Source organism: Anabrus simplex, chromosome 7 (assembly GCF_040414725.1).
Source record: "Anabrus simplex isolate iqAnaSimp1 chromosome 7, ASM4041472v1, whole genome shotgun sequence".
In the NCBI taxonomy this organism is placed as follows: Eukaryota; Metazoa; Arthropoda; class Insecta; order Orthoptera; family Tettigoniidae; genus Anabrus; species Anabrus simplex.
The window spans coordinates 30,247,222-30,270,424 of NC_090271.1; the positions used below are offsets into that span (position 1 = coordinate 30,247,222).

At 42.6% G+C, this 23,203-nt stretch overlaps 1 protein-coding gene across 2 annotated transcripts in view; it reads left to right on the plus strand.

The window, feature by feature from the left end:
* nrm (neuromusculin) overlaps nucleotides 1–23,203 on the plus strand; it is a 1,172,097-nt gene that overhangs the window by 321,499 nt on the left and 827,395 nt on the right. For both annotated transcript variants that reach the window (XM_068228563.1, XM_067151064.2), the window contains exon 2: nucleotides 16,442–16,596. In XM_068228563.1, coding sequence (XP_068084664.1) covers nucleotides 16,442–16,596 — 155 coding nt within the window. The remainder of the gene's footprint in view (nucleotides 1–16,441; nucleotides 16,597–23,203) is intronic.

Genomic DNA, 23,203 nt, shown 5'->3' on the forward strand with positions numbered 1-23,203 from the left:
TTTGTGCTGTCCCCAACATCCCTGCAACTCACACACCATACATAACACTATCCTCCACCACAATAACACGCAGTTACCCACACATGGCAGATGCCGCCCAGGGTCTGCCTCAGAAGGGCTTCACTCGGCTAGAAATAGCCACACGAAATTAATTAAATTAATAACATACATACATACATACATACATACATACATCAGGAATAAAATATCGCGCTAAGTTACGTACATACATGAAGAGGAAAACGACTAATATCACCAACAAGGAAATCTTATAATCTTGTATGTTGGGTATTCAGCCCGAAGTCTGGTTTGAACCACATACCTCAACCAACAGCTGTAATGATAGCCTAGGCTTCACAGAAGAGGCATACTAAGGAAATGCATGCACCAACCGACCCCATGAGCGATATTTTCACACCATTTATAACAGGGCCTGGCTCCATAAGAAATTGTATTTCTAGCATCGCTCATACCTCGGTCACTTTCATATTGCCAAAGCCAAGGATGAGAGTGAGACAGGTCAATGAAAATAACAAATGTATGCTAGCCCATACCAGAACACTACATCTCGCCAGCAAGGGCATCTTATAATGTTATAAATCTGATAATATCAAAATTTCTCCCGTGCAAAGGCAGGGCGGGCCGCTAGTGTCTTATGTTCACTATTCCGAGTTATGGAGGATCAAACATTTTGAGCTCTTTGTCCTGGCCTATTTAACTGGAGAAATTGATTCTGTGAGGCTATGGCGTTTCCTCAGGTCATCACAGCATCTTAGTGTGACACAAATAGACTGGAAGGGAACAATCAGCCGTGTGGGCTTGAAGGAGATCAAAGAAAGTCCATCAATAGCATCTGTGCTGATTGCAAGAAACCGCAACATTAAATGCTTGCTTGTTTCAAACTTGCCTTTGATTGTGTGTTGAGGCGAGTGGACGTGAGTTTCTATGTAAATGACTTGTACGGTTGGACTCCTACACATTCCGCTCGGCGTGCAGTCAAAGCATCCGTTGCGACGGAATATCAAATAGTAGTTAATATCTTGTTTCAAGCTAGGGAATGTGTTTGTATGATGCGGACATCGCTAGCCTGTTGAGCCAACAAAGGGGGAAGAGAAGTCTCAAGTTAAATGGAGACTGAAATTGATTCTCAGCCGTTAGAGGGCGCTGTGATTGATTTGCTCCAAGGTAGAGTAGTTAATTGGCTACCAGCAGAGACCGGTCGGCACAAGACAACCACACTATCCGTGTACTGGGGGCGATCAAAAAGCCATGATTCCTTCTGGCAATTTAAAACGTGATACTTGTCAATCTTGACACTAGTTTGCATTAGGCTACTACGTATGCGGATATTCCAGGATTAACGTAGCATTTGTGAAATATTTCTTCAGTAAATAAATAAATTAATTAACGTGGTCAAATGATTGCATTGCTTACATACCTTCGTGCAGGCAATGAACAACTTCGGAGGAGGACGTAGGATAAAATGTTTATCTCCTTGCCTAACAGCCTTTGCCTCGACGAATTCCTAATTTATGTTGGAGGCTGCGTGAACCCCAATGCAGTATGCCTCTCTAGAAGTTAAGAAACTTCCGTTATAAATTCCCATACTTCTTGGTGGGGAATCGAATCCATGTGCTTGTGGGAGAACCGAGGACATCTTAACCCCCTTCATTAGGCAGTTCTCACAGTTACGTTAACATTCAGAAATTTGTTTAAATACAAGATTGAGACAAAATTAAGGAATGCACCCTTCTTCTTCCTTCCTCTGTGACAGCAAACATTGGACATTGGTGTTCATGTTGGCGAACATTTATTTATCGGTCGCTGTTCGAATCAGTCTAAGGTGGATTTTCTCTACCATCCTTCACATTCTGTAGCCACGAAGTTGTTTTATCGAAACCCCACTTGCCTTCAGTCTTACCTTATACAGCAGGGCCTCTCAAGCGCTCAAAATCTAGCGCGTCGAGGCGCAGAGACTCCGTGCACTGTGCATCGGTCCGACTCGGCTCAACTCGGCTTGATTCGGATGGTGTAGTGCACTGAGAGCGACGAAGCGTTTGATGATAGACGGCTTGTTTATCAGTAAAATAGTGGGCGGTCATGTATGGACTCATGCGGGATCCCCAGTTGTTCCAGATCCGACTTGACCGAAGAGATCTACTTGTTCCTGGATGCCTTCCTTGTAGCTGCCACAGCGAAGATCCTGAAGTCTGCAGGGGTTCATGCTCATAGAAGAACAAGCGCCCTTTCCTTATACAAGTAACGGTGTCAATGTGATGTTTGTACAGCTCATCGTTGTGCCGAATTCAGTAGGTGCCTCCCTCTTCTCTTACGGGTCTCAGTATTATCCTCAGGATCTTCCTTTCTTTGAGTTCTAGTTTCCTGAGTGAGCATTTCCTGGTCATCACGAGACACTCAGAGGCGTAGAGAACATTATAGTGCCTGAGTTTGAGGTTCTTGGAGAGGCACTTTGATGCGTAGATGCTTCTACAGTTTCTTGATACGGGGTTGGAGATGAGATTAAATTAAACTATATGGCAGGTTTTTTCACGGTCAGAGGCCCTTCCCCTCGCCAACCCCAGCTGAGGAGCTAATGAAGATGAAATGAATAATGGTGAATGAAATTACGAAAGAAATTGAAAGGAGTTGGCTGTGGTGCCATTAGCAGGGAAGTGAAAATGGGGAACCAGAACAGGGCAGCTGATGGTGGGGTTCGAACCCACTCCTCTCCCGAATACGTTATCACGTGCGACCTCTCTGCTCGGTACACTTTTTTAATAGTACAAATAAAAAAATAAATACTGTAGCTCGTTAGCTGAATGGTCAGCTAATGGTATCCGTTCAGAATGCTCCTTGTCGGGCTGGGTATTTGGTCGTGTCTGGATAGTTCCTCTAGCTCGGGGATTGGATATTTGTTTTTATCTTAACACTTACATACATGGTGTAGCATATCAAACAAGGTTTTTGGAAATAATGTCTGCGCCTTTGGAAGGAATTTCCTAACCAAATGCGTTCTTTCCATGTGATTCATACTGTTAATATACTATCTTTGACATTGATTGCTCAGTTGTTGAATCAAGCTATTTGGTTGAATGCACTGTGAATTTACAGTGGTATTTACTGATGAGCATTGAGAGGTTATACCATGTTGCATTGAATTCAAGGTAGCTATTCGTTTTGACTCTCTAAAATCCATTTTTTTCAAATATCAAGATTCAACTACTCCTTTTTTTTACTAGTCGCACCGACACAGATATGTCTTATGGCGACGGTGGCATAGGAAAGGCCTAGGAGTTGGAAGGAAGAGGCCGTGGTCTTAATTAAGGTACAGCCCCAGCATTTGCCTGGAGTGGAATGGGAAACCACTGAAAACCATCTTCAGGGCTTCCGACAGTGGGATTCGAACCCACTATATCCCGGATGCAAGCTCACAGCTGCGCGCCCCTAACCGCACGGCCAACTCGCCCGGTAATCATGCATTTAAGGTTTAATGCACATGACTTCACTTACTGTCATAGGGCTATGCCGCAGCTGAATACATTTCTCCTCATAGGCCATACAACGTGTGCAACACCGATCAAGCCTGCGAAACCATCACGGTGTGTGAAAAGCCGGGGAGAGAGGAGATGATGATGAAGAAGAGGAAAAGTTCATGATAAAATGACTACCGAGCAAGTGGCTGTTCGGTTTAGGCCAGGCAGCCATCAGCTGCATTCGGGAGATAGTAGGTTCGAACCCCACTGTCGGCAGCCCTTTTCCGTGGTTTCCCATTTTCACACCAGGCAAATGCTAGAGCTATACCTTAATTGAGGCTACGGTCGCTTCCTTCCCACTGCTAACCCTCTTCTGTCCCATCGTCCCTATAAGACCACTCTGTGTCGGTGCGACGTAAAACAGATTGAAAAAAGAAGAAGACTGTTATTAAATTACTTGTAGATATACACTGGTTGACAAGAATCACACTTGAGTATTAACAAATTGAAAGTTCTTCGATTGTCACATTGATATCACGTTTTCAGGAAGCAAACAAAGGAATGTGAACCTTTTTTGACATGAATACGTCTTATGGCTGTGGGTCATCCGAAAATTTGTGTAACGTAACGCGACAAAATGTCACACCAGTCGTTACCATAGGTCTGGATTGCCGAAGATGCTGCGGCTGTGCTTTTGTAGGAACGGTGTGTGTTGTACCGTCAGTGACGTCACATTAGTCGTTACCGTAGGCCTTAGTCGCCAAAAATGCTCTGTGAAATGATGCAAATAAATCGTTGGTTATCAGTATTTGACTGTCACTTATTGAAAGACACATTCATGATCATTAGCTTTTCGCAAAGGGAAAAGTAACTTCGGTTTTTTTCTGATTAGTGTTAAGGGAGGGTGGTTACCGAGTTCATTTGCTTTTAAAACAATAATCACCACTACTACCATCCCCACCACCACCACATGCTGAGCACTTTGAAGGGCGTTTGAGAACGTCGACTATGTGTAAACAACAAGTTCCTACAATCTTTCCGAAGTCATTCTTAAATACGTAGGCCTAATTTATGATTGAATACTTTACAATTTTAGAATTATGGGTACACATACGAAAGTTATAGAACTGATTGACGTGACATTTTATGGGGATACAATTATCAAATTCAAATTATTCAACAATAAGTTCACGAATTGTATTTTGATAATTTCAGTAACGACGGAGTTACAAATTGGAGTGAATTCGCTTGCAAGCTGCGTCATTAATTAGCGGCTAGTTGTGGATTTCAAAGACAGTCCATCATTGTTTCTACCTGAACAGAAGTTACTTCCGGCTTGTGCAAACTGGTTCACTCAGTGAGTGTTAACAACTGGTATTAATAAGAACAAAGAATGCTGGTTAGCGCTTAACTGGTCGCATGGGGTCAATACGACCCTGCTCATTATTACTGTGGTACTGTACGAGCTCCTTTACCATCCAACTTCCTCGTTTGTGTACGAGTATTAATTGGTTATATCAAATCACCGCCTGCTCGATATGTACCCGATGGCTGCTTATACTGTCTACTCATTCCATTCTTAAACATGTAACACGACTTGCGAAGAATCCTCCGCTAGATGGTAGCACCAAACAGCCACAGTTATGCGGAAATACAGTTAAATAAACACATAACTTAAGCTAAGTTGAAAAATCTGAAGGTAAAATGGAAAAAGAGTTTTACTGCTCCAGAGATGTATAGCTTCTGGACTTCTCGAGAAGGAGGTTTCAACGGACGAGAAAACCTGGAAACTTCGTCTGTATGATACTTCCCTACATTACTAAGTGGAGGTTTCACAAGTTTGGCCACCTCAGTTTCTGACGCAAGTTCCTGGTCATTATTGTTACTAACACACTTTAAATGACTTGAAGAATTCTTGCAGTACGGTAACGCCTGCTCAACAAATTCATATAGGCCCATAATTAGGCCAATAAATTGCGGCTGAGGATACCGCAGGCCTATCCGATGACTCATTAACTTCATCAATAGGGATGCATTAAGTGAGGTGTAAACATTATTCAAGCACGGACTGCATTCAGTTTCTTCTTTGATTACACGCACCAAATAACCACACACTAGTGTCTGCGAAGCTGTTACCAAAGTGGCACGCACTGACTCAGGGGGTTCACGAACATCTTCCAGTAAATCAAGTTCATAGTAAGGGAGCAATTCTGCTTAGTTAGGTCTGGGAGGGTATATCGACGCTGAAAATTGTGAATTTTGCTTGTGGATAACGCTAGCGCCATCGGTGGACATTAAAATGCCGGCTTTCAGAATTCTCTTTATGGAATTCTAAGCAGCCCGTGAGTCAGTGATGTCACTGCTCCCTCTTCAATTCTTATAGCCCTAAACATGGCTTCAAATGGATGTCCTAAAAAGGCCTGTGTCACCACATAAAAACATCCATTCTATAGAAGATGAACAATGAACGAAGAAGTAGATAATGCAGTAATAATAACAGCTTGATGTGTTTCTTTGGTAAGTCCTTTTTTTATTGAGAGTTTTGTACGCTTCTTGTATTTCTTTAAGATATTGGCAGAAATTATTTTTCAGGCGCTGGAGTCACTCATATGCTGGAGAAACGAACGTCATTTTGTCCGGATTATTTTTCTTCAAGCGCTGTGTTTAGTCGCTGGTGTCATGGACACTGAAGAATTTATGAACATATTTCATAAATCGTATGGTAGGTCCAGGCTCCGAAAAATCGACTCTTGCTGTCACGTGCAATGAGTTTTCCATCAGTAACTGCAAAGCTGCTGTGACTGGTGAGAAAACTTGCACGGCTTAAAGCATATTCATCTTTTCAAAAGTGTGACATGCTTCCTCTTTAGATTCTGGATATGTTTCACCACGAGATTTTTCTGAATCTCCTTTAAGTAATTAAGCTATCTTCATCTGCCATGTTGTCCTCAAGGAACTGAGATCTGATGATTTTCATAATGTGACAATAATTGGAAGGCAAATGAATTTGTCGCGTGGAGTTGTATGGATGAACTACACATGACTTTAATTGTCCATCACCAAATTTCTTGAACGTGGATGTATTTCTTTGGCTGTATAGCATAGAATCCAGCCTTCAAAACTTGCTGAACCAAGTGGTAAAGCATATTTCCTTGTTATGCCTTCACCATGAAGTAGAGAGGTGGGATCGTAAATTTATTACTCAATCCATGAATTACAAACCACAACAATTTGTTGGCGAGTTGAGGGTTTATTCCAATTTATTCTTTATAGACTCCTTTTGCTTCGACAAGTCCATAGTATCTGTTCCCTTCTTTATTATTTATTAAAGAGCAGCCGCTCTTTAATTGCCATTTCGTCGCAAATAAGAGAGCAAGCTTTCTCCACATTCATTCTGCTTGCAGTCTTTCCTTTAACAGCGGTGAAATATCTGTGCCATACTTCATCGTTCCTGGAAAACTATCTAATGTACTGTGTGAAGGTGACTATATTAATTTTGATCTATGCCCATACTCGTAATCTTTCGGAGAAGCAATCCGTTATTTCATTCGGGCAGATTAGGGCCATTTGGTGCTGTCGCCTACCGTGGGTATTTGTAAATGCAGTATTTCCTTTAGTGCCATTTTAAAATGTTGTAATGAGCAGGTAGTATAAGCAGCCATGGGATGTATATCGAGCAGACAGTGTATCAAATATACTATAGAGAATACGTGCCACTTTGCGAGATATCGCAGGACATTAATTGCCAGCGCACCTAGCGGGACGGCCTTGAAACTGGGTTGTCGTAGTACACCATACACTATGAATTATGTCGAAAGTGTCAGCTTTAAAGTCCTCTTTAATTAAAAAGTAGTTACAGGAGTTTCCCCATTTCACATCGGATGGTAAAATTATATTCTGCGACGTTCGCAGTAAAGAGATGAGTGAAACTTGTTTTATATTTCCTCCTAACGTGTTATTATCAATTTATCAAAATATACATGGTATTTTAATTGATGCCTATTAAAATACGTAAAATTGAAGTTGCGTAAAATATTTTAGAATCTATTTGAGAGTCTATTTTAGGCAGCTAAATAACGTTTAAGCACTTAACAATCCGAGGTCTAGTAGTGTAATCACTATTGAGTGTTTCTGTGGTGGTTGGAAGTGTAGTGTGTTGTCTGAATACGAAGAGAAACGTGTTGGATAAAAAGCAGCAAACACTCATTTCCAGAGCCAGAAGGATTAATTAGACGCGATTAAAGTCCTCGATACGGCCGGTAATCGAATCCGGGAACTTCTGAACCGAAGGCATCAACGCTGACCATTCAGCCAAGGATTAGGACAAAAGGAAATCATTATTGAGGTTCATTATTTCTATCAGTATTAACATTAAACGTTCGTAGTAGAACAAAGCAAAACATGATTATTTTATTTCTTTATTTCTGTCAAATTTAACTTACAACCTTTGTAGTTTCAATCTTGCCGCCTGATGTTTAAGGTCGGACCGCCAGGTGCGCTACTGTCAACTTGCCGCTCGGTTTAGTATGGGAGAATACAGAAGTGTCCAGTATTTTGGTTAAATTCACTCGTGAGCAAAGTAGCACGGCCGATTATACCTCACTTTTTCTTGTGTGACTTATTTTATCCAACACATCTTTGAACATATTCCACAAAGCAGTGTATACACAAAGCAAGACTCTCTTCATAAAGTTTTGAAATTCGACTAAAGAAGATCTGAATGCGAGTTTTATTTGTGCTTAAGTCCCCGATAGTCATGCTACTTCAGCACAATCACCAAGCAATTGTACGGCACACCTAGAGCACCTACATGTTGATATTAGTAATTGTCGCCCCACAAGAGATACACTGACTGACAGAGCAAATGCAACACCAAGAAGGAGTGGTTCGAAAGGGATGAAAGTTGGGGAAAAAACAGAGACGGCACGGACGAATAATTGATGTTTATTTCAAACCGATATGCAGGTTACACAATGCGCACGGCATCGACTCAATAGGATGTAGGACCACCGCGAGCGGCGATGCACGCAGAAACACGTCGAGGTACAGAGTCAATAAGAGTGCGGATGGTGTCCTGAGGGATGGTTCTCCATTCTCTGTCAACCATTTGCCACAGTTGGTCGTCCTTACAAGGCTGGGGCAGAGTTTGCAAACGGCGTCCAATGAGATCCCACACGTGTTCGATTGGTGAGAGATCCGGAGAGTACGCTGGCCACGGAAGCATCTGTACACCTCGTAGAGCCTGTTGGGAGATGCGAGCAGTGTGTGGGCGGGCATTATCCTGCTGAAACAGAGCATTGGGCAGCCCCTGAAGGTACGGGAGTGCCACCGGCCGCAGCACATGCTGCACGTAGCGGTGGGCATTTAACGTGCCTTGAATACGAACTAGAGGTGACGTGGAATCATACGCAATAGCGCCCCAAACCATGATGCCGCGTTGTCTAGCGGTAGGGCGCTCCACAGTTACTGCCGGATTTGACCTTTCTCCACGCAGACGCCACACTCGTCTGCGGTGACTATCACTGACAGAACAGAAGCGTGACTCATCGGAGAACACGACGTTCCGACATTCCCTCATCCAAGTCGCTCTAGCCCGGCACCATGCCAGGCGTGCACGTCTATGCTGTGGAGTCAATGGTAGTCTTCTGAGCGGACGCCGGGGGTGCAGGCCTCCTTCAACCAACCGACGGGAAATTGTTCTGGTCGATATTGGAACAGCCAGGGTGTCTTGCACATGCTGAAGAATGGCGGTTGACGTGGCGTGCGGGGCTGCCACCGCTTGGCGGCGGATGCGCCGATCCTCGCGTGCTGACGTCACTCGGGCTACGCCTGGACCCCTCGCACGTGCCACATGTCCCTGCGCCAACCATCTTCGCCACAGGCGCTGCACCGTGGACACATCCCTATGGGTATCGGCTGCGATTTGACAAAGCGACCAACCTGCCCTTCTCAGCCCGATCACCATACCCCTCGTAAAGTCGTCTGTCTGCTGGAAATGCCTCCGTTGACGGCGGCCTGGCATTCTTAGCTATACACGTGTCCTGTGGCACACGACAACACGTTCTACAATGACTGTCGGCTGAGAAATCACGGTACGAAGTGGGCCATTCGCCAACGCCGTGTCCCATTTATCGTTCGCTACGTGCGCAGCACAGCGGCGCATTTCACATCATGAGTATACCTCAGTGACGTCAGTCTACCCTGCAATTGGCATAAAGTTCTGACCACTCCTTCTTGGTGTTGCATTTGCTCTGTCAGTCAGTGTATAATCCGTCCCACTTCATATCAGTGAATCACTGTTCAACACGACTGCAGGGTATGTTCGCTATTAGTCATTTCAAGTTGAGTAAGAATTCAGATCAATAGATACTGCAAAATAAATTGAAGGTAATAACAAAGAAAATGCTATGTGTAATTAACGGAAGAAAAAAAGCACGTCTCGGGACAGCATGGAGGAGTAACTGTGAAAAGTTAGGCCTCAGATGTTCCGAAGGTTTTTGTAGACGATCCCACGAATGTTCCAGCAAAATTGTTCCAAGAGTGGGAACTCTTTCTCCTATTGATATATTGAGAGGGGTTAGTTGTCCAGTTGTAAAACAGTAATCACCACTGCCACTAAAGAGAAACGACCGAGTTGGAAACTGAATTCAAGACCACCTCGACGAAAACAAACTAAATCAAAATTTTCCTCGAATTGGTGTTAATAGAGGATGGTTGTCCAGTTGTGATTTGCCTTAAAACAATAATCATGATCGCTTTCACCATATCTCATCATTCGTTGTACGAGTGAGAATAGGATAACAGCTATTTTTAGCAGCTTTTTACTTCGATAGTAATATTTTCATATTTTCTTCCTCATCATCCTGTTTTCTTCGCTGTCACTTGATTTCACGTTTGATTTCCTTGAATACCGCTCCCTATTGTCAAGAACTCCTGTTGATGGGAGCACAAGACATACACGGTAACCTCTGCTTGTCTTAAGAGGTGACTCATGAAAGGGGGAACTCAGGGGCTCTGAACTTGGTGACCACAGGGGCGCTACCTGAGTCTCGCATTGCTTCCACTTCCCCTCACGTTGCTCTTTCCTATCTGACCTCCCTTGGTGAGCCCTTCCCGACGGTATCAGGTTTGTGAGGTCTGAGGAGTCATGCCCTTCCCTCTCTTTTACCGATACATTTATTCTTCCAATTGTCGGAACTCTTCCAATTTTTTCGCTGACCTTCTGACCCCAACTTGGCAGGTTCGCTCTTGGCTCAGACCGGTGGTATATGAATGAGCTCAAATACGTCACCCTCGTGTCGATAGATTTACTGGCACGTAAAAAAAACTCCTGCGGGACAAAAATCCACCCCCCTTGGCGTCTTCGAAAACCGTAAAAGTAGTTAGTGCGACGTAAAGCCAATAACATTATTATTATTATTATTATTATTATTATTATTATTATTATTATTATTATTATTATTATTATTATTATTTTTTTTTTTTTTTTTTTAATTCGTTAGGGCCATCTATGGACCACGGTGCTTGTGTTTTAGCTGTTTCTTGAAGTCATCGTCGTTGTTTGCCACAATTGGTGTTCTTAGCGGCTGGTTTGGCAGCTGTTTTCTTGTTGGTACCTCGAGCTTTCCTGATGGCCCAGTAGTCCTTCATTTTCCGGCTAAATTCAATCTTACGTTCCTCAGACCATTTCCTGGTCTCGTCTTTTGGTCTGTGGGTAACTTCTGTGAGGGATGTTACAAAAGATTTAGTTTTAAGAGTTGTATGATAGTTACTCCGATCAGCTATGTCGTTTTGATTTATGTGGAGTTCCGAAAGGTCCTTCTCCACTTGCTTCATCCATTATTATTATTATTATTATTATTATTATTATTATTTTCATCATCATAATCTTCTATTTGCCCTCTGATTAGTGTTAATAGAGGATATTAGTAAAGCTGTACTTCGTCTTTAAACAACAATCACCACCACCACCACTACAACCCAGTTAGGCTATAATATCCGAGGGGCTGGTAATCCTATTATTTTGCACTTTAAAACAACTATAATCTCCATCATAAGATAAACAATTGCCGAGGCAAGTCATTCTCCATATGGATCATGAAGTGGTCAGTGTAGTGCCGTAAATATGTAATGTTGAAATTAAACTGAGTCGTATCACTTCTATTTGTAGCGTTTAGCTGACAGCAATAAAATACTCAATTAAAAATGATTACATCCGCGTCAATAATTCGAGAGCAGTTTGTGATGTCACTGTTACAGTTAACACGTGAACAATAACGAATAAATTGGGAAATTTGTTGCCTAATGGTTACTTATACTCAAAATGTTAAACAAGTTTCATGTTACTGCAATGGTATTTCTACTACCATTAAATCAGTCTGCGAGATGTGTTCTTTTAATCAATATATCTACTGTAGTACTGGAAATGTTGGAGTAAATTCGAAGTTGTTTATGCAAAAGTGAGTGTACAGTTTACCAGGAAATTATTCAAAACACGAGCCGGGTGGAGTGGTTCAAATACGTCAGTCTTGTGATAGTACGCAAAGAAGTTCTGTGGTACATAATTCCGGCATCTCGGCTTCTCCCGAAACCGTGAAAATAGTTAGTGGGAGGTAACTCCTGCAGAATTATTATTAATATTCAACCTGCAATTCCTCTGTAAAGCCTTGTGAGAATATGACGTACGCTACCTCTCTCTGTAAGACTGTAGCGGCATGGGAATAGACATGCTAGGAAATTAGGAGAAACGTATTTGAAATATATCTGGAGGAATTTGTACGCAGATCTTAAACTGTCTACTTGGTTTCTCTCCCACGGGTGATCTCTTTGTTGAACGTGGGTGCATGCGCGGAGGTTTCATCCTTCAGCACAAGCTTCGGGTCGCGGCTACTGGGTGAGTAGTCGCTAGCGGGTCACTTCGAGATATCATGAGCCTTCTAGAGTGTCCTGCGTTGCCCGGTATCAGCAACATGTGGTACATGAACATGTGGAAAATGACAGCATGCTGGTGTAGAATGCAGACCACCAGCAGTGTGTGTACATTGCAAGGGTGAGCATGCCTCTCGATCCAGATAATGTCCTACATGTAAGGAGGAAGGGAAGATCTAGGAGATATGCACTCTGGATAAACTGTCTTATCCAGACACAAGGAGGGAGTTCAAGTCCATGGCTCCTCCAGTAGTCTCTATCTCCTTTGCTGAGAAGGCATCGAATGTACGCATAGCATCTGCAAGTTTTGTAGCTTCCGCCACAAACATGAACCAGCAACTCTCCATTAACCACCAGATAGTTAAAACAATAGCCAGAATGTAAATAAATTAACCGTTTCATCTTCACCATCCACAAGGATGGCAATGCCGACGTCCTCTGGGAAGAATACTCACCAGCCATGGTCGACTGGGAAGTCTTTCTTTACAAGGCTGCGGGAAAAGACTTCTCCAAGTGGGGCAGGGAAATCTTCTTTCAACCCTCCTATCAAAGTCCTAAAAGTAAGAAGGAGAAGCCACAGCGCTCCCCTACACGGTTGGAGAAGGAGGTTGGAGAAGGAGGTGATCCCTCAAGAAGACTGGCAAGATATTAGCCAGCTAACCTGTTAAGAGTACGAAGTTGGTAGGCAAGAGTAAGAGACCTCGATGTTCTCTCACTCGCCCCCTTTCTGACGAATCTAGTTCATCCAGAAAGAACACCCGGCGTTCCCCATCAGCGAGCTCACCAACTGCAGGGTGCTCAGCCTCCACGTCACCCTCTGCTGAGGAGAACACCGAGGTGCCAGAAATCTGCGTAGATGATGACAACGACGAAGATACCTGACAGCGAGTAGGATGAAATAAGTTGTCCTAATTTCGTCCCCTTGTAGGTCCCACAGTGGCACTATTGCTGTGGAACTCCAATATTATTAGTGCCGGCAAGCTGAGTTGTGTCAGCTGATATCCATCTTCCATGCGGCCGCGATACTTCGGCTACAGGAATTTCGTCTGAGACCTGAATATGACACGACTATGAGCGAATACTGCCTGTATTCCAGAAACAAGATAGCTGTCGATAGGTGGCGGCTGGGGGTATCTGTACCTTAGTTCTCTCTGAGGTCTTCAGTGAAGAAGTGCCTGTACGTATTCAATTGGAGGTAGTTGCTGTTCGCACTCCGTTGCCACTAACGACAACGGTGCAGAAGGTGTACTATCCATCGTATTACTGTCTCAATATATAGGAGCTAGAAGATCTGGTTATTCAGTTGTACTCTCCTTTCTTCTTACTGGAAGATGCGAACGCCCGTACCACCCTGTGGGGATAACTGTCTTCCTGCACTAGGGGAAGGATTATTGAGCGATTGGCCAACTAGTTGGATCTTTGTGTGCTCAACACAGGAACGCCTACTCACTTCAGTAGTGCAAATGGGATATTCTGATACCCGGATATCATACTGTGTAGCCGTGCACTAGTTCCCCTGTTACGGTGGTAGGTACATTATGACATCTGTGATAGCGACCATTTCCCCATAAGTGTCACGCTCCTGAGTAAAAACAGTCCGAATTAACAAAGCGTTGGTTACTTCGTCGGGCAAATTGGCCAGAATTTTCCAGACGGACAGAGATTGCTGATGGAACTCTTGGGTCTGGTGATAATCGCGTTTGTTCCATTACAGCTGGAATTCTGACTGCTGCAGATAAACCAATATTTCCTCCTCTGGAATACCTCGTCAGAAACAGGTCCCATGGTGGACCAACAATACTTCAGTAGCCACACGGGATCGTTGACGGGCTTTTAAGCACTATCGCTAGCATCCTACGATGGAGAACCATATTGCATCCAATCTTCTGCTCGCTAAGGCTCACTTTTTGATCCGAGGGAGAAGAAAAGGTATTTGCGAAAATTGTATGTCTGATGGCGCATACTTCGTCATCAAACGCGTGGATAAAATTGCAGTATATCATCGGAGTCTCGATAGTACCCGCAGTCTCCATCACCATCGTCATCAAACGCGTGGATAAATTTGCAGTGTATCATCGGAGTCTCAATAGTAGCCGCAGTCTTCATCATCATCGTCATCAAAAGTGTGGATAAAATTGCGGTGTATCATATAAGTCTCGATAGTATCCGCAGTCTCCATCAACATCGTCATCAAATGCGTGGATAAAATTGCGGTGTATCATCGGGGTCTCTATAGTATCCGCAGTCTCCACTACCGGTAACTAGATATTGTTACGATTTTCTCTTTCATTGCCGTACATATAACGCCATTTTTTGCGGATGCGTCCAGCTCTGAGAGACAAGACCTTGTATACTTACCTATAAAGCATGAGGCTAAGATTCACCACCGTTCTTTCGCCTCTACAGCTTTGTATTCATATTACGTGCCTTTTGCGTAGTGAAAGCTTTTTAGGAGCCCTCTCACGCTGTGCAGGGATGTGGCTCCTGGTAGGGGGGGGTCAAAATCCACAATTAAATGCTCATGAATTTGAGTGACCGAAATCTCAGGGATATTCTCGCGTTATTCAATAGGGTATGGAATGAGTGAGAGGTCCCATTTTAGTGGCTTGCAGATTTTGTGTTATCAGTAAGTAAGCCAGGTAAAATTGCAATGTTTCTGAATAACTATAAGCCCCTTTGCCTCACGAATATGTTCTGTGAGCTGCCTGAAAGGATGGTGAACCGATGACTTGGGTGGTCTTTGTGGGGGAAAGCTTTCTGACTAGCTATACGAATGATGAGTACTCGAAGGCTGGTCATAGCCTAGGCGTCACTGAAGAGACGTATAGGTAAATGAGGAGTGGGGGACTTTTCCCCTTGCTCTTCTCACCTAGTCTAAAGTTTCTATTAAGGATCAGCCTGCCAAGTCAATTGAACGGTCAGAGGGGTCCTGAGATTCTCTATCGAGCCGTTGATTTTAGCCGCATATGGTTATTTCTTGTGACTTGGGGACTCGGTGTTCATCCCTTCATATACACACAGCACGTACGACACTACCAAACACCCGAGAAAACACAATAGTAAATACATTCCTCCACATAGGATTTGCACCTAAAGGGCATCAACGGACCGTATGAGTTGCATTGTCGCACTATTCATAATAGGGAATTACTGCATAACGAATGACATTATCATCATCACTTAGTCACTTCTATGTTGTCAAAGCCAAGGAATAGACTGAGACATGTCAGTGAAAGTAATAAATTTGTTTTGGACCATTCCGAAAGACAACGTGCGTTGTGTGCATTAGGTTTCGTCAGCAAAGGAACCCTGACTAATTACCAGTGTTCTTTGCGCTCTCATCGGTCTGCTGTCGATCATCTGGCTCTGATCATTTACTGCTGCGCTCTTGATCATCTCAAGTGATATCCTCTAACAGTGCTTTAATAACTCTAATAGCTTTCTTTTTTTTAACTTCCTTCGCATTACTTTTGTTTTTGCTGCTAGTGTATAATCAATCCACAGTGTCCTCACGGATATAAACAATCCAGAGCTCATATAATAATGGTTAGACTACGATTTACAACAATAGTACACAAAATACATTGTTGTGATCTGTAAGTCCGGGTCTTGGGGCTGAATGGCCATCGATACGTTCGGTCAGAGGGGTCCTGAGATTCTCTATCGAGCTGTTGATTTTAGCCGCATATGGTTATTTCTTGTGACTTGGGGACTCGGTGTTCATCTCTTCATATACACACAGCACGTACGACACTACCAAACACCCGAGAAAACACAATAGTAAATACATTTCTCCACATAGGATTTGCACCGAAAGGGCATCCGGCCGTAAAACTGGGTGAACTCCACGTGCAGTCCTTAGCCCGACTATTCGAGGAAAGACGAGTAAGAAGAAAGTTTTAATCTGTAAAGTTAAGACAGAAGTAAATATATAACCTGTACAAACTATATGTCTGCCATTTTTGTTTTATATGACATCACACTATCAACATTTACATCGAAATTTCATTTTCATGCAATATGGTGTTCTTTATTTTCAGAATCGTTCTCAAGTATTCGCCGAACAGCACGATGTCCTCCTTAGAACTGAAACAGCTGCAAGTGGCAGACGAAGCGGTCTACAAGTGTGAGATCACGTACATCGAGGTGCGAGAAGGCTGTTCCGTGGTGCAGTTCATCAATCTCACCGCCCTCAGTAAGTACCCATTATACACATTTCTGTAGCTCTGTTTAGTCGCCAGAGATCTGAAAACTAGTGAGGAGAAATCTGGAGGAAACGTTTTGAAAACTTTCAGGTGTATCTCTTGGATACACACACATATTCGGAACACCTGAAGTAGGCCTATATTCTTAGAGGTGTCTGAATACATTGAAAACAGTTCCATGTAGCCTACATTGTCTGTTAGAATTAAGCGTATTTCGAATTGCGACACATTTTGTGTTTACAAGTGATGGGCGATGCGTGACCACTAGAGAAAACTCACATAAAGCTTTAACGCCAATACTTCCGCTGAAGCTATCGTTCTCTCAGCGCACTTACAACTGACAGCAAGAGATTGTATCTTTGATCTACATTTCTGATTACAGTGAATTAGTAGTAACGGTGCAAGTTCAGTGGCTTGCTAAGAGACGTAACATATAGACTTAATTTGGTATGATTCATTTTGAGAAAATTTTCTATATCTTGGTAGTATTGCAACTAGTGACGCAAAGTCCTCTGTCCAAAGTCCAAAAAGGAGCACAATTGTATCACCAAGTTAGGTCTCTTCTATGGGATAACCAAATACCTTTAAATACAAAGAGAACCCTCAATCAGGTATATTTCGTGCCGGTAACTACATATACCCTTAAAACTTGTACGATTAACAGTAGAGACAGCAGCAGACTTCAAGCTGCAGAAATGAAGTTCCTGAGGTCAATGCTACAAAAACAAGAAGACATAAGATCCGGAATGAAGAGATCCGTCATAACCCACAAGCAAAGCAGTCGCTAAGCGAAAACGTAAGAACATCAAGACTCAAATTGTACGACCATGTAAAAAAGAATGGATCAAATAAGAACAGCAGGAAAATGGCTAAAAGCGGAACTGGAAAGCAAAAGACTTAGAGACAAACCAAGGAAACCGTGGATCAGTCAAGTAAAGCGCGGGACCTGGAAGGAAGAGGAGTGGAATGGTAGCAAGTTGAGAAGGAAGAAATGTACCTGAATATACAAAGATGGAGAGCGTTCTTATACCACACCTGGGCGACTGGAGACGGTTAAAGGATGATGATGATGATGATGATGATGATGATATTTTGAGATTTTACCCTATACTGATACATGACTGGAGGTTCAAAGCATGGGCCTTTTTACAAGAAGATTACGTATCAAAAGCTAAAACGAGAAACTGCGAACAGGATAAATGAGCGAAATCTCTTTGGACAGAACAACGCACCTTCATCAGACAGAACACATAATAAAAATATGAAATTCAACTTGCTATATATGATAACGTACCGTATGGAAATTATTGCAAGCTTAGCAAAGTCATCTCCGTACAGGTCATGAAGGCTCTTGGAGGGGTGGAAGGTAAAGGCTTCCACTATCCGAAACCTCGGCACTTTATGGCTGCCTCTTCCCCCAGGAATTAAACTGGTACTCATTTTTGGTTTAGGCTGGGTGTACCTCAGGACCATGTGCACCTCAGGAAGTGGAAATCTCGTTTCTTAAATTTTTCTACTTCCTGGCGGGGAATCGAACCCACGTCCTTCCGAGTGAACCGAGCACGCCTTTACCACCTCGGCCAGGCAACCCCTATTGAAATGTTTAACGCCTAAAATTTAGATATACCGGGCGAGTTGCCGTGCGGTTAGGGGCGCGTGGCTGTGAGCTTGCATCCGGGAGATAGTGGGTTCAAATCCCACTGTCGGCTGTCCTGAAGATGGCTTTCCGTCGTTTCCCGTGGTTTTCACACCAGGCAAATGCTGGGGCTGTACCTTAATTAAGGCCACGGCCGCTTCCTTCCCAATCCTAGGACTGTCCTATCCCTTCGTCGCCATAAGACCTATCTGTGTCGGTCCGACGTAAAGCCAACTGCAAAACAATTAGATATGTGTTCTTATTCATGTTATAAGATTGTTGTTGACTGGTACGATGACCTCATTTTACTGCATATTGGAAGAGTAACTTCCTTTAGGTTTCGTGGAGAAGAGCAAGAACGAGAGAATTAGCAGTTCAATGATCGTCAACCGATTGAATTGAGAGAAAATGAAAATCCGCAGCCTGTTTCCAGTCATTCGACCGAGTCAGGAATGGAATTAATGAAGCCCCATCTAGCGGTGAGGATAGGAATTGTGCCCGCTGCCGAAGCAAGTCGCACTCCTCTGGGGCAATGATTAATGAATAACAGATGAAATGAAATGCTATTGGAGAGTGTTGCTGGAATGAAATATGTCAGGGAAAAAGGGAGTACCCGGAGTAAAAGCTGTCCCGCCTCCGCCTTTTCCAGCACAAATCTCACATGGAGTGACCGGGATTTGAACCACGGAACTCAGCGATGAGAGGCCGGTGCGCTGCCGCCTGAGCCACGGAGGCTCGTGCATTGAGAGAAAATACTGACCTGAAAAGATGATTCGACAGTTTCCTATTGTGCTTCATACTATATTCAACCGTGGAGGCTTAGCACGCCAGTATATCCTCCCAGAGCAGGTAGTTACGGATATTGACGCGGGTGTTAATTTATTTCTCAAGAAACGAAGAAGAAGAAGAAGAAGAAGTTTGCCTACAGATCGTATCACCCGGTGGAAATTGATAATTTGATAACATTACGGACACACTATATACTCACTAACTTCGGTCTATTGTAGATGAAAAAGACACTTAGCAGTTAAATACGACCTTCTTCTTCTTCGCCTTCTTCTTTGTCGATGACCCGATCTGGATACCGTGAGATTATAGATTAGTGTGTAATGGCAGCTGTTATTTTGTCCCCCTATCTTTAGCCATTAAATGCAGCATTTGACACCGTAAAATACTCATTTTGGTATTTAATGTTTGCAATAATGTTGTTAGGGCCAATAACCTTTATATAAGGCCCCTTTAAACAACAAGCATCATCATCAATATCAATAATGTTGTATCTGTGCGACAATGACTGGTTACAAGATTTTCTTGTAAATGGACTGAAAGGAGAGGTGTTCTAGAATGGTCAGCAGGATCATCAGACCTGACACTTCTCGACTTTTCGGTAGGGGTCATTTTAGTTCTGCTATTTATAGTCTGTGATTTTGTTCTATCCTTCTGATCAAAAAAGTATTTGTCCAGGTTGCCAAGACGATAGCAAACAAAACATATGAGAAAAAATGAATTAGATGTACTACTCGTTAAAAAATAAGTGTAGACGTGTCACTTGAAATCTAAAGGAAATTTTAAATTTTAAACTTCCCCTCAGTATCTAAATTGACTTGTTTTTTTTACATAAAAATATTGTTCCTTAGACTAGGAAGTATTAGATTAAAAACCCAGTATATTCGTAAGGAATATTGTAACTAGTGAAACATTTACATTAATGCTTTGGAATATAAGCAACCATAGTTTATAAATTGAAACCGGTGAATACATTTTTATGTCAACATCTCAAAAAATATGTTAGTACTTAAAAAGTAAGGCGAATTCTCACTTTGGTGCAGGATCTCATGCTATATTCCAGCCACATTTTATAGCACACAACTGTGCTCTGTGGCGGGTAGATGACAGAGGGGATGGACTCGATCTCTTTTCTCCAGAGTGCTGTGAGTGGAACCATAACGACGTGTACGTATCTGTTTCAACGTTGTTGCCCTCCAGTTAAGCTGCTGGTGAACCGAAGACACGACAGCGCATACTAAATCCTACTCTTCGAGGAGGCGCGACGCGTGATGCAAAACATGATAGGGTGCCATGTTCCAAACAAGGAAGCATTGATCGGCACGTCTCACACTACGTTCGGTTTTAGTCGTACTATTCCGATGAAAGGTAGTGACGAATACGAAAATTATCCAATACTGTTCCCGAATCTGTTCCAACCACAGGTGTAAATGTTTGTGTTTTCTTCGTACTTTGCATCCTTACTCAGAGAGAATCCTGCTTGAATTCTACATTTATTCTTTAATCAATTTTTGCATGCAGTGTGCAAGTCTTTCGCAGAAATTAAAATTACGAACCATCCTCGACGTTCATTTAGGTCAGCATTGCCACTTGTCAAGACATTTATTTAAAAGCCATCAGATTTGAGAGCAAAATTATCGAAGATAAATTTCGGCAGCGTAAACTCATATCACTTTCCTTTTTACGCATTTTCATACATTATTTTAATGTAAATAGAAAAGTGCCCTTCAGAGACATTTTTGAAATGGTTTTATGAAAATCCAGAGCCTATTTCTAGTCATTCGATCGGGTCGGGAGTGGAATGAATGAAGCCCCCATCTAGCGGCGAGGATAGGATTTGTACCGGCTGCGGAAGTCTGTCGCACTGCTCTGGGGAAATGATTAATGACTGAGAGATGAAATGAAATGATATTGGAGAGAGTTGCTGGAATGAAAGATGACAGGGAAAATTGGAGTACCCGAAGAAAAATCTGTCCCGCCTCCGCTTTGTCCAGCACAAATCTCACATGGAGTGACCGGGATTTGAACCACGGAACTCCAGCGGTGAGAGGCCGGCGCGCTGCCACCTGAGCCACGGTGGCTCTTGGAACAGTTTATATTAGTTTTAAACTTTGAAATGAAATAAATTTTGCGCAATCAGTTTCATAATCTCCGTGCTGCACAGTTGGATAGTGGCCGGACGAATGAAAACAAGTAGATAAACATCTCCGAAAGTGCTCGAGTATCTGGCCTCCACACAAGAAAATAAGAGGTTGTATTAGTACATTATTTTCAACTCCCATCACTCTAAATGGATAAGCAACATGATCTTCTTCTTTCTTCTTGCCTTTTATGTTATCAGTTTCATTGCTCTAAGAGAGTTGCATACATTATAAAGAATCTATGAAGCTAAAACGGTCCATTGTTTTGGTCACTTCCTAAACTAATAGGAACTCGCTAGATTGCCGTTCGAAAAACAGGAAGCCACTGCGATTTCCATCACGTTATCGGTTTATAATACCGTCCTCTGCCTCAGTCTGTTATTTAAAAATAATCTACAAGCGTGTTAACTAGTTTTTAATGAAGTCTCTACTCAGTTTGAGTTTGATCAGAATCACTCTGCCAATAATCGGTTACTGCAGACCAAACACAGCGTTCATAGCTTCAAATGAACAAGTGTCAACAGTAATTATTTTTTTCCGTAAAATCATGTTAGAGATTACATCATATCATTGAAATAATGTCTGTGAATTCTCTCTTTTTTTGTTATAATATTGAAAGGGTTGACAGTATGCACGATTTTGGGATGATATCTCTAATTTTTAAAGTTTTGTGTGTTTGTCTGTTTATCGTTCTGTTTAAATTGAATAAACTTGAAAACTGCTTAACCATTTTTTACGAAACGTGCCAATATTAACCTTGAGACATCCAGGATTTACCTGTGCTTCGTTTCATATCAATCTGCGAGGTTTGAGTTGAGAAATAACACTTTTCACTCCGAGAACACTACCTTCCAGGCAGGCAGGAGCGACTTTTCTCGCGGGTCAGGTCTGCTATTAGTTACCAGATAACAATAGTTGCTGTGTTTGGTACTTCCTCACCTTATGCTCGCTGGATGGAATGCAGCTCTTAAATATCCTTCTCAATCATGTGATAATATTTTGTTTTTTATGATAGTTGCTTCTCGTAGATCATTAAATTGAATATCCTCACATCGGTACCCATGGTTGCTCTAGAGCTGCACACGTTGTGAGACTTCAAATTCATTGGTGTACCACTTCGAAGCTCCAATAGTAACGTTCCATGTTGACGTTTAGGCATTCTCATTGCCAACACTAACTTGCTGCGAGAAATCCCCAGCCATGTTGTTTTTCAGGCCTCAGTTGAAGTGGTGTTATCACTCAAAGGCGTCAGGAATAGCGTTTCATGCCGATCGTAGAATTTTATGCCTATTCCCACCGACTATTTTTTAGGATCTACAAATCAACTTTCATGCGCGTGGAGCCACGAGTAAAAGCTGATCTGCTATAAATATCCTTCTGTTCCAGGTCCGTATCATTTTGTGTTCTTCATTTGAACTCTCACATAATTTATGTCTTTGATTCAAGCTTCAGATTAGTATTGGTAACAGTCGATGTAATTAATTTGATGTTTTATATCTACTTAACGAGTGCATCAAATGTTACTGAAATGTGCCTTTCTTCTACTGCTGCTGCCGTATCATTACAAGGTACTTTCTTTTCCTATTTTGCGCTTCCCGGATCAGATTTGCCATATCATGTATATCCTTGTCTAGAATAATGTTTCCCACCAAGACTCTATTTAACTTCTATAATCAGTTGTATCAGTCTGTAATTGCCATTTTAGAAAATGTGATTGAAATAATCTGCTTTCCTGAGTTTTGCTAGTGTTAGGACTTGGTATGAGTGCATAGTTCCTCATGTCGTGTTGTGGTCTAACTCTTCTGCATTACATCCACGATTCAGTGACGAGGCCTTAAGCTAGCCACTCACAGTCCTGCTTGCAAGATGCGTACAGCCAATACACACTCCTGCATACCATCCAGTCTCAGCCTGCTGCTGATTCTGGCCCGGGTCGTTTTACTTCTGTTTACTGTTACAATGTCCGGCTCCATGGCTAAATAGTTAGCGTGCTGGCCTTTGGTCGCTGGAGTCCCGGGTTCGATTCCCGGCGGG